The following is a 13,223-nucleotide window of genomic DNA, read 5'->3' as shown; positions in this document are numbered from 1 at the left end:
AAGTCAGAATAGAGCACGGATGGAGGATTCTGACCAGTGTCTGGAGCAGTAGAAAGGTGCTGAGCTTGTTTGAGTAGCACACCTCACGTAGCCATAACCCACATCCTCTTCGGTTTTAATAATAGTTACTTGTTAACTCAATTATCCACGTGATTTGCAAATCATTCTTACTATACCTCTGCCACCTTTCTGTGCTACCTATGGTCTTGGTTTCTTTTATCATAAAGCTTTGAATGTATATATGTTGGGATTCATGGCTTCTGATAAGCCCTTATCAGTTTTTATAAGAAATTGATAATTTTGCAAAAACATCTACAGTTCTTTAGCTGTGTTCTAAAAGTTGCAACTTCACTGAAGTTTCTTTTTTCAGATTTTCTTATTCAGTTAATGTTGGTCTATAAGATTATATGTAAGTTTCATGTATACGACATTATACTTCTACTCCTCGATGCCCTACAGTGAGCTCATCACCAAAATGGTTTCCGTGTGTCACCATCCAGTTGACCCACTGTTACCTATTTTGTCTTCCTCTTCTGGTAAACCACTATTCTGTTCTCGTGTTTGTTTTTAGATGGTTTGGTTTGTTCACTTTGTTTTTTGTTTGCTTGTTTGTTTTTTATATTCCACATGTGAGTGAAATCATACAGGATTTGTTTTTCTTCTCTGACTTATTTCACTTAACATAACACCCCCAGGGTCCATCCATGTTGTTGGCAATGGTAAAATTTCATCTTTTTATGGCTGAGTAATACTCCATTGTGTGTATATATATATATATATATATATATATATATATACACACACACACACACACCATGTCTTCTATATCCATTCATCTATTGATGGGTAATTAGGTTGCCTCCATATCTTGGCTGTTATATAAGTAATGCTAGTGAACATAAGGGTGCATATGTTTTTTTGAATTAGTGCATTTGTATTCTTAGGATAAATACCAAGAAGTAGAATAGGTGGGTCATATGGTAATTCTATTCTTAATTTCTTTTGAAGAATCTCCCTACTGTTTTCCATAGTAGCTGCATAAATTTACATTCCCAGAATCAGTGTATGAGGTTTCCCTTTTCTCCGCATTCTTACCAACACTTACTATTTCCTATTTTTTGATAATAGCCATTCTAACAGAAATGAGGCAATATCTCATTGTGGTTTTGATTTGCATTTCCCTAATAATTAATGATGCTGAACATCTTTTCAAGAGTCTGTTGGCCACCTGTATGTCGTCTTTGGAAAAATGTCTGTTCAGGTCTTCTGCCCATTTTAACTGGATTGTTTGGTTTTTTATGTAGAGTTGTATGAATTCTTTGTGTATTTTGGATATTAATCCCTTATCAGATACGTCATTTGTAGATATATTCTGCCATTCAGTAAGCTGCTTCTTGTTATATTAATATTTCCTTTATTGTGCAAAAGCTTTTGAATTTGATGAAGTCTCATTCCTTTATTTTTGCTTTTGCGTTTCTTGCTTGAGGAGACACAACCAAAAGAATATTGGTAATACCAATGCATAGTACCTATGTTTTCTTTTAGAAGTTTTATGGTTTCAGGTCTTATGTTCAAGTCTTTAAATCCATTTTGAGTTGATTTTTGTGTATAGTGTGAGATAGTGATCTAGCTTCTTTTTTTTTTTTTTTAACCTGGCTGTCCAGTTTTTCCAACACGATTTATTGAAGAGATTCTCCTATCTCCATTGTGTGTTCTTTTCTCCTTTGTCACAAATTAATTGTACATATATGTGTGAGTTTCTTTCTGGGCTCTCAGTTCTGTTACATTGATCTATGTTTCCATTTTTCTGCCAACACCATGCTCTTTTGATTACTGTGGCTTTGAAATACAGTTTGAAATCAGGGCATGTGAAGCAAATAACATTGGTGTCCGTTTCAGTTGATGGGTGTCACTCATGGCCATTTGATTGTGTGGAACATTTACTAAACTCCTTTATGTCAGTGAAAACCTGCTGAGTCCACTGCTTATTCCATTTCCAGCATCAGTACCTTTCAGAATTGGAAAACATTGGCAACTGTAGTGACAGAACTACTCCAGAGGCTCTAAAGGAGTCTCTGAGGTTTCTAGGCCAGTCAGAGATGCCTGCAATTACACTTCAAGTCATTATTTAATGACACTTTTGGGGCAGCCAGTATGCGGCCAAGCCCCTGGCCAGTGTTATGGGGCTCCTGTGTGAGCTTCTGGGATAGTCATGTCTGCCGTTGGTAAGCATTAGCACCTAGTCCTAGAAGTATGAGTTTACTACACCCTTAGAAAATGTCAGAGGCTTCACTTTGAGTAAGTTCATATTTGTAGTGCATTGGTGTGCATTGTGTAATATTTTCGGTTTTATGTAAATTGAAACTTTGATACTCAAGGCATTGCACCATTTCATTTGTAGATTTTAATCAAAGAATTTATTTGTACAAGCCCTAAATGTTAGAGCAACTTCTTAATTTTTGAAAATATTATGGTTAAGGATGGACATACTTGAAGAATTCTAGAACCATATGTGAAATGTTACAAATAGCAAGAATGTTTTTATTATTTTATTGTAAAATGTTGCATGTCGTCTTAAATATGTTTTAAATCAGTGAAGTTACAAGTTTCTACAACATCTTAGGAAAGTTGAATATTTTTACTTATTTAGAAGAGTAGAGCTTGTTGATAATCTTTCGTAATGTGCCTTCCCAGTGTGTTGGCTGTCTCTCTGAAGTGGCAGCCACACCATCAGTGAAAGAGGTAGTTGTGTCTGCAGCTACAGCGCCCTCAGAATGTGAAGCTTAAGTCAGACGTGGAGAGGCGTACTTGACTGTCCTTACCTCTAAGCAAGGGATTTTGTGGCAGCCCCCTGGCCTCAGGTCCTTTTGTTAGAAGTCTTGAAATTCCGAATTAGACAAACTGAGACACCTTGTTATGTACTGTTGCTGCTGTTTGTAATAGCTTTTTATTTTGATGTAACTCAAGCTTACAGGAAAGTTGCAGGCTGGCACTTGGAACTCCTACATTTGCTTTACCTGGACAACCAGTTGCCTAATTTTCCTGTTTCCCACTTTTTCTACCATTCCCTCCCGCCTGCCCCTCACATACAGACATGTATGTATGTGTACTTGTATGTGCATGAGTTTCCCTGAACCATCTGCCAGCAAGTCAGAGATATCACACAGTCCTTTACCCCCAAATACTTCAGTGTATACGGTCTAAGAACATGGATGTCCTTTGCCATGTACACAGTATAATTATCAAACTTGGCAAATTTGACATCGATCGGTACTATTATCTAATCCACAGCCCGCATTTACAAATGTTCTTTGTAGCTGTTTTAGCCGATCTGAGATCACACATCGCGTCTAGTTGTCACGTCTCCTGTGGCCTCTTGAACCCGCGGCAGCTCTGCAGTCTCTTTCTGACAGTGCCATCGGGGCGCACACAGCAGCTCGTTTTGTACATACACGTCTCTACTGGCTTTGTCTACTGAGCGATCTGGGTCCTGTCTGTTGGCTGACTTGTGTCTGAGGGCTGTCGGTCTCATTACTGCTAATGAGCATAAACACTTCGGTCACTTTGTCTAGGTGGTGTCTGCCTGTTCCTCCACTATGAAGTTATACTTTTACCATTTAGAATCAGTAAGTCATTTGTGGTGATTCTTTGAGGGTATGTGAATATCCTGTCCTCATCCTCCTTCACCCACTAGATTGAGCATCTGTTAAAATTTCCGGCTTCCTTATTCCTTCCCTATTTGTTGGTTGAAGCTTGTCATTCCTGTGTATACATTTCTTTAAAACACATTTGGCATAACTTTAATTCCATTTTAAGCTACTTTGGTCTTTAATGTATTATGAGAGGCATTCATCAGTATTAACTAATTATTTATAGTTATAGGTTATAGGAAAGGCTAAGGTTATAGGAAAACCTAGTTTATCTTTCCTTGCTGTCTCTCAGCGTCATCTTTAGAATTCCTGTAAACTTCTACAATTTACTTCATTTTCTATGAAAAGTTCTGAGATAGTAGTAATGTTTATTTATCAATTTGTTCTCAGAAATCAAAAGTTCCTATGAAGAGCCATATGAGTTGGAAAGGAAAGTAGCTAGAAATAGTCCTATTCTTTTTTTTTTCAGTAGGAATTGTCTTTAGTAAGTGACACATTATGTCATGGTTTATCACATTAATGGATTCAAAAAGCACTGTGATTTTAAAAGACTAATTTGGCTTTATGCATGGACTTAGGTATAGAGGTCTGTTGTTGAGTATCAGAATTCCTTAAGACCTTTCCTTTGGCTAGCTTGCTGATGGTCGCAATTCAGAACAGGCAGAGTGATGGAAATATAAACAGACTGTTCTTGATTTTGTAGGTACCTTCTTTTCATTTCTTTTCTCATAGTATAGGTGATGCATGATCCATTTTAGTGGCAGAAGTATGTGAATATTTTATATATGTACCTTTGAAGGAAACATGTGGCCAAATAGCTACTTTTAAGTTGGGAGCATGTTGCCTTCTGAAGTTAAGGGAAAGCAAATCTCCAACACCAAGAAGCGTTGTGATTTATAATGCTATTACCCTTTTCTGATTGCACTATTGACCATTAAAAAGATAAATATTTAGGAAATCGGAGAATATACATATATCTATTGAAGTATAGTCAATTTACAATGTTGTGCTTAATTTCTGGTGTACAGCATAATGATTCATTTATATGTATATATATAATCCTTATCATATTCTTTTTCATTATAGATTACTACAAGATATTGAATATAGTTCCCTGTGCTGTACAGAAGAAATTTGTTGTTTATATGTTTTATATATAGTACATAGTATGTGCAAATCTTGAACTCCCTATTTATCCCTTCCCACCCCTTTTTCCCACTGGTAACCATAAATATGTTTTATATGTCTGTGAATCTGTTTCTGTTTTGTAAGTAAGTTCATTTGTATCTTTTTTTTTTTAAGATTCCACATAAAAGCGATATCACATGGTATTTTTCTTTCTCTTTCGGGCTTACTTCACTTATATGACAATCTCCAAGTCCATCCAGTGTTGCTGCAAATAGCATTTTATTCGTTTTTATGGCTGAGTAGAATTCCATTGTATAAATTTACCACAACTTCTTTATCCAGTCATCTGTCAAGGACATTTAGGTTATTTCCATGTCTTGGCTATTGTAAATAGTGCTGCTGTGAACACTGGGGTGCATGTATCTTTTCAGACTAGAGTTCCCTCCAGATGTATGCTCAGGAGTGGGATTGCTGGATCATATGGTAAGTCTAATTTTAGTCTTTTGAGGAATCTCCATACTGTTTTCCATAGTGGCTGCACCAAACTACAGTCCCACCAACAGTGTAAGAGGGCTCCCTTTGCTCCACACCCTCTCCAGCATTTATCGTTTGTGGAATTTTTAATGATGGCCATTCTGACTGGTGTGAGGTGATTCCTCATTGTAGTTTTCATTTGCATTTCTCTGATAATTCGTGATATTCAGTATTTTTTCATGTGCCTATTTGCCATTCATATATCTTCGTTGGAGAATTGCTTGTTTAGTTCTGTGGATTTTTGGATTGGGTTGTTTGTTTTTTTGTTATTAAATTGTATAAGCTGTTTATATATTCTGAAAATTAAGCCCTTGTCGGTTTCATCTTTTGCAAATATTTTCTCCCATTCCGTAGGTTGTCATTTTGTTTTGTTTATGATTTCTCTTGCTGTGCAAAAGCTTATAAGTTTCATTAGGTCCCATTTGTTTATTACTGCTTTTTTTCCTATTGCCTGGGCAGACAGTCCTAGGAGAACATTGCTTAGACTTCTACCACAGAATGTTTTGCCTGTGTTTCCTTCTGGGAGATTTATGGTGTCTTATCTTACATTTAAGTCTTTAAGCCATTTTGAGTTTATTTTTGTGTATGGTGTGAGGGAGTGTTCTAACTTCATTGATTTACATGCAGCTGTCTAGCTTTCCCAACACCACTTCTCAAAGAGATGGTCTCTTCTCCATTGTATATTCTTACCTCCTTTGTTGAAGATTAATTGACTGTAAGTCTATGGGTTTATTTCTGGGCTCTCTATTCTGTTCCATTCATCCGTGTGTCTATTTTTGTGTCAGTACCACTCTGTTTTGATTACTGTAGTTCTGTAAGTGTTATATGAAGTCTGGGAGGGTCATTTTTCCAGCACTGTTCTCTTTCTTCTGTATTGCTTTGGCAATTCTGAGTCTTTTGTGATTCCATATAAATTTTAGGGTGATCTGTTCTAGTTCTGTGAAAACTGTCCTGGGTAACTTGTCAGGGATCGCATTAAATCTGTAGATTACTTTGAGTAATATAGCCGTTTTAACAATAATTCTTCTAATCCAAGAGCATGGGATATCTTTCCATTTCTTTAAGTCACCTTTAATTTCCTTAATCAATGTTCTGTAGTCCTCTGTGTATAATAAGTCTTTCACCACCTTGGTCAGGTTTCTTCCTAAAGTGTTTTATTTTTTTGGATATGATTTTAAAAGGATTGTTTTCTTACTTTCCTTTTCTGATATTTTATTTTAAGTGTAAAGAAATGCAACTGATTTATGTGTATTAATCTTGCATCCTGCTACCTTGCCGAATTCTTTTATTAGCTCTAATAGTTTCTATATGGAGTCTTGAGGGTTTTCTATATATATGTAGTATCATGTCATCTGCGCAAAGTGACAATTGTAACTCTTCTCTTCTAACCTGGATCCCTTTTATTTCTTTTTCTTGTCTGATTCCTGTGGCTAGGACTTCCAGTGCTGTGTTGAATAGAAGTAGTGAGAATAGGCATCCTCTTCTTGTGCAGATTTTAGTGGGAAGGCTTTCAGCTTTTCACCATTGAGTATAATGTTGCCTGTCAGTTTGTCATAAATAGCTTTTATTATGTTGAGATATGTTCCCTCTATACCTACTTTGGTAAGAGTTTTTATCATACATGGGTGTTGAATTTTATCAAATGCCTTTTTCTGCATCTATTGAGATGATAATGTGATTTTTGTCCTTTCTCTTGTTGATGTTGTGTTTCATGTGGATTGATTTGCATAAGTTGAACCTTCCTTGTGTCCCTGGGATGAATCCAACTTGATAATGGTGTGTGATCTTTTCTATGTGCCGTTGGATTCTGTTTGCTAATATTTTGTTGAAGGCTTTTTACATCTGTGTTCATCAGTGATATTGGCCTGTAATTTTCTTTTTTGGTAGTCTTTGTCTGGTTTTGGTATCAGGGTGGTGGTGGTTTCATACAGTGAGTTTGGTAGTATTCCATCCTCTTCTGTTTTTTGGAAGAGTTTGAGAAGAATTGGTATGAGTTCTTCTTTGTATGTTTGATAGAATTCCCCAGTGAAGCCATCTGCTCCTGGACTTTTGTTTGCTAGGATGTTTTTATTACAATTCAAGTTCGCCTCTAGTGATTGGTCTGTTCAAATTATCTATTTCTTCTTGATTCAGTATTGGTGGGCTGTATATTTCTAGAAACGTGTCCATTTCTTCTAGGTTGTACAGTTTGTTGCCATATAGTTGTTCATAGTATTTTCTTTTTCTTTTTTTAATTTCTGTGATGTTGATTGTAATTTCTCCATTTTCAGTTCTTATTTTGTTTGTGTCCTATTTTCTTCTTGGTGAGCTTGGCCAGAGGTTTGTCAATTTTGTTTACTCTTTCAAAAAAATAGCTCTTGGTTTGATTGATTTTTTTCTGTTGTTTTTGTGTCTATTTTATTTATTTCCTCCCTGATCTTTATTATTTCTTTCCTTCTTCTGACTTTAGGTTTTGTTTGTTCTTCTAATTATTTTAGGTGGTAGTTTAGGTTGTTTATTTGAGCTTGTTCTTGTGTTTTGAGGAAGGCTGTATTTGTTACAAACTTCCCTCTTTGGACTGCTTTTGCTTCATCCCGTAGATTTTGTGTGGTTGTGTTTTCATTGTCATTTGTCTCAGAGTATTTTTTAATTTCTTCTTCGAGTTCATCATTGACCTATTTTTTAACACATTTCGTGTGAATATGGTTCCTGTACAGTAAACTATGTATATTTCAAATGTATAATTTGATGAATTTTCATAAATGTATACACCAATGAAAACACTACCACAAGTCAAGATAGCCAACATCTCCATCACTCCCCAAGAGGTGCAATTTTCAAATTCCTGATTTATCCCTTCCCACCCCTTTTACCCCCTCATAACCATAAGTTTGTTCTCTATGTCTGTGAGTCTTTTTCTGTTTTGTAAAGAAGTTCATTTGTGTCCTATTTTAAGATTCCACATATAAGCGATATCATATGGCATTTCTCTTTCTCTTTCTGATTTACTTCACTTAGAGTACAATCTCCAGGTCCATCCATGCTGGTGAAAACAGCATTGTATTTTTTATGGCTGAGTAGTATTCCATTTGTGTGTGTGTGTTTGTGTGTGTGTGTGTGTATACACCACATCTTTCTTACCCAGTTATCTGTTGATGGACATTTGGGTTGTTTCCATGTTTTGGCTATAGTAAATAGTGCTTCTGTGAACATTGGGGTGCTCATGTCTTTTTGAATTATGTTTTTCTCATGGGAAACAATTTGGTTTTTGAAAAAACAAATTGCGATATACTCAACATTGTTCTTATGTGGTTATGTCTGTTATGTGGTTCCTTCAAATGTGCTGGAGGCAAGTTTGTAGATTACCAGTGACCTCCTGGAAGCCTACAGAAAAGCAGTGACTAGAAACTTATAAACATTGACTGAAGTTGGAGACTCGTAGAAGTTATAGTTTGAATATTTCAATTCCCTAAAAAAAAAAATTAGACTCCTCATGATCATGATTCAGTTCAGAGAATGGCATGCAGTGTTCCTGCTTTAATGAAATAGTGATAAGATGATATTTGCTCTGTCCCCCTAAACATACCAATATGGTGGCATTGATATATTGGAACCAGTTTTCCAGTAGGAATACCCGAGAGGTTTTTAGTTCTTATTTTCTGGCAGGATTTTTCTCTGTATTTGGAAGCCTAACTCATGCTTCCCTTTCTAACATAATACATTAACCATTTTGAATCAGAAAGTTTGTTAAATTAAACAAAAGCCAACATGATTGGAATTACTCAGTTACATTAACAGCCTTTAGAATTGACTGTAACACAAATTTCCCAGGAACTCTTTGTTATGTGCCATTTTTTTGGTTTGTGTGTGTATGGGTGGGTGGGGGATTGGTTGGGGTTTTTTGGTTTTTTGGTTCACCCTCTACCTAGCTGGACTAGCACCATTTCTTACTGCATATCCAAATTAACAGCACCACTCCCCCACCGCAGGTTCACTACAGACTTGACCCAGCCTGTACTCCTCCAAAGTGGCCCCCAGCTCTGCCAGGCCCAGTGAGCGCCCTTGGCCAGCACCAGTGTCCCCCAGAGTGACTCCATTTTCACACAGCAGTGCACCTGCAGCAGGTGCATCCCAGCCACAACAGGAAGGCACCTGTAGCCCACACTGGGGACACTTCTAGAGCACCTGGCTCTGGCAATCATGGGGAATCATGTACCTGGCCACCCATGACACCTTCTACACAAAATTTCCCTAATACATGAAAACAAATGAAGTATTAGTCACAATGAGGAGAAAAAGGAATACCCTCCACATGAAAGACCAAGACAGAATCTCAGAAAGAGAACTAAACAAAACACTTAACCAGACTTATCACAAAAAAAAAGAGATGGCCCAAATAAATACAATCAGAAATTAAAGAGGAAAAGTTATAACTGATACCACAGAAATACAAAGGATTATAGGAGATTATTACAAACAGTTATATGCCAAGCAATTAAACAAATTAAAAGAAATGGATACATTCCTACAAACATAGATCTTCTAAGGCTGAATCAGGAAGAAATAGAAAATCTGAACAGACCAATTACTAGTAATGATACTGAGTAAAAAATAAAACTCCCAAGAAACAGAGTTCCATCACCAGGTGGCTTCACAGGGGAGTTTACCAAACATTTAAAGAAGAGTTAATACCTATCCTTCTCAAGCTCTTCCAGAAAAAACTGAAGAAGAAATGCTTTCATAGTCATTCTACAAGGCCAGTGTTACTCTGACACAAAAACCAGACAAAGGTACCATAAAAAAAAAGGAAACTATAGGCCAATATCTTTGATGAACATAGATGTAAAATTCCTCAACAAAATATTAGCAAACTGAATTCAACAATACATTAAAAGGGTCATATACCATGAGCACATGAATTTTATCCCAGGGATGCAAGGATGTTGCAATATTGCAGATCAATCAGTGTGATACACCACATTAAGAAATTGAAGAGTAAAAAACATATAATCATCTCAGTATATGCAGGAAAGGCTTTTGACAAAACTCAACATCCATTTATGATAAAAACTCTCCAGAAAGTGGGCATAGAGAGAACATACCTCAACATAATAAAAGCCATAAATGAATAACCCACAGCTAACATCATACTCAATGGTGAAAAGCTGATAGCATTTCCTCTAAGATCAGGAACAAAACAAGGATGCCCACTCTCACCACTTTTATTCATCATATTATTGGAATTCCTAGCCACAGCAGTCAGAGAAGAAAAAGAAATAAAAGGCATCCAAATCAGAACAAGTAAAACTGTCACTATAATACAAAGACTGTAATACAAAGCTTACAGTATCAAAACCGTATGGTACTTGCAGAAAAACAGACACATAAATCAATGGAACAGAATAGAGAGCCCAGAAAAAAAACCATAGTTTTATGGTCAATTAATCTATGACACAGGAGTCAGTAATGTACAATGGGGAACAGTAGCCTCTTCAATAAGAGTTTTTGGGAAAACTGGACAACCACATGCAAAAGATTGAAACTGGGCTATTTTCTTACATCATACACAAAAATAAACTCAGAATGGTTAAAGACATAAATGTAAGACCTAAAATCACAAAACAACTACAAGAAAGCATAGGTAGTATGTTCTTTGTATCAGTCCTAGGGATGTTTTTTTGGATCTGTCTCCTCAGGCAAGGGTAAGGAAAGCAAAAGTAAACAAATAGGACTATATCAAATGAAAAGGCTTTTGCACAGCAAAGGAAACTGTCAATGAAACAAAAAGACAGCCTACTGAATGATAGAAGATATTTGCAAATAATGTATTTGATAAGGAGTTTATATCCAAATTATATAAGGAAATCATAAAACTTAAAAAAAAAATTCAGTTGAAAATTGTGCAGAGGACCTGAATAGACATTTCTCCACAGAACAAAAAGCTGGTTCACAAACACATGAAAAGATGCTCAGTATCACTCATCATCAGGAAAATGGAAATCAAAACCATAATGAGATGCCACCTCACACCTGTCAGAATGATTATTACCAAAAAGACAAGAAATAACAGGTATTGGGGAGAATGTGCAGAGAAGGGATCCCTTGTGCACTATTGGTGGGAATGTAAATGCATGTACCCACTATGGAAAACAGCATGGAGATTCCTCAAAAAATTAAAAATAAAACTAACATATGACCCAGCAATTTCACTTCTGGGTATTTCCCCCCACAAAAAGAAAAACACTAGTTCAGAATGATAGAGGCACCCCTATGTTCATCGAAGCATTATTTATAATACTGAGATATAGAAGCAACTTTAGAGTCCACCACAGATGGTTAGATAAAGATTTGTTTTATGTATATGCATATATATGTTTCATACACACACCCACAGTGGAATATTACTCAGCCATAAAACAGGAGAGCTTTCCATTTGTCACAGCGTGGATCAACCTAGAGGGTATTATTCTAAGTAGAATAAGTCAGAGAAGGACAAATACCACATGACTTTGCTTATATGTGGAATCTAAAAAGCAAAACAAAACAGAAATACAGTCATAGCTACAGGGAATAAACTCATGGTTGCCAGGGGTAGGGGTGTGGGCACAGTTGAAAAAGGTGAGGTGGGTAAGAGGTACAATCTTCTACTTAATATAAAATAAATTATGATACATACAACATAAGGAATATAGTCAATAATATTGTAATAACTTTGTGTAGTTACAGGTAGTTACTAGACTTGTGATCATTTAATAATGTATTTAAATGTTGAATTACTATGTTACACACCTGAAGCTAACAGGATGTTGTATGTCAACTACTATAATTGTTAAAATTTATTTTTACAATCCCCTAAAATGAAGCCTTGTTCATAGGCTTTCTTTTTCAGTATTTGGATGTTTCCAAAATATATGTAGACTTATGTCAACTATTACAGTAAACAGGATATTCTAACTCTAATATATTTTAAAATCATTTTAGTGTACCATTAACAGTATGACACTCTGAACAATGTTTCTCTAATTTCAGCCTGTGAGGTTGAAGCAGGGAAAGTGTACCAGGTATCCTCAAAAGAGCACATCCAGCCTTTCAAAGAAAACATGGAACAATTCATTATTCAAGGTAAATTCTGGAGCGATACGTTGCATTTCCCTTCCTTTTCAGCAGAAAGGTAGGAGGCATTTTTTAAAATATGCATTGGTTTAAAAGGGATTATTTTGACATCACAGAAAAACAAGTTATGTTTAATCATGAATCACACGGTTGTAAGAGCCTAGCATTGGGCTAAATACGCTATTTTGTGGATAATGCTCATCGTTACTGCTTCTTAATGACAGTACATGCAACAGTTACTGGTTAAAATAGCATATACTTTAAAAGGCATTAAAGTGTTATGCTTTTTATTATAAAAAGTTAGATATTCTTGTAAGTTTAATCTACACTTAAGACTTCAGTTCAACCTGGTATTTACTTGCTTTGTCAAAACATTGTGCCCAAAAATAAAGTATATTGATTTTTTCAGATCTTTGAAATATTCTATTCTGTTTTTTATGGGAGGTATAAATATCTCTGGATATTTAACACATTTTTTCCAGGAACCTTAAAAGCTTTATAAATACTATCTTTTTGATTCTTCCTATATTCCTATGAAATTAACAGAGATGGAAAATTTCAGACAATATTAAAGCAATAAAAGAAATTTTTAAGAGAAAAAAGTCCATTAGTAAAGTCTTCCTGTTTGAGATCATTGAAACTTACCATTATATCAGAGCGTTCACTGCTCCAGACACTCCTGCTTTGGAATGTTACCTTCTGAAGATCAGATCTCAGTGCCGTGCCAGGCTCTGGGGAAGCTCTTGCTGTTTCAGGGCTTCTGCCAGAGGCTGAAGTGGCCTGAGACTGAGGCCACTGAGCCTGAAGACGGGCTCCATC

The 13,223-nt window shown here is 36.0% G+C and overlaps 1 protein-coding gene across 1 annotated transcript in view; it reads left to right on the top strand.

Annotated features, from left to right (window-relative positions):
* Positions 1–13,223, top strand: part of LOC102510773 (formin-2) — a 286,001-nt gene that overhangs the window by 208,584 nt on the left and 64,194 nt on the right. Inside the window, 1 exon segment of the mRNA XM_032491868.1 lies at positions 12,321–12,413. Coding sequence (XP_032347759.1) covers positions 12,321–12,413 — 93 coding nt within the window.

The sequence above is a fragment of the Camelus ferus genome, chromosome 11, assembly GCF_009834535.1.
Source record: "Camelus ferus isolate YT-003-E chromosome 11, BCGSAC_Cfer_1.0, whole genome shotgun sequence".
In the NCBI taxonomy this organism is placed as follows: Eukaryota; Metazoa; Chordata; class Mammalia; order Artiodactyla; family Camelidae; genus Camelus; species Camelus ferus.
Note: the sequence above shows the minus strand (reverse complement) of the source record. Positions and strands in the feature narration are given on the sequence as shown.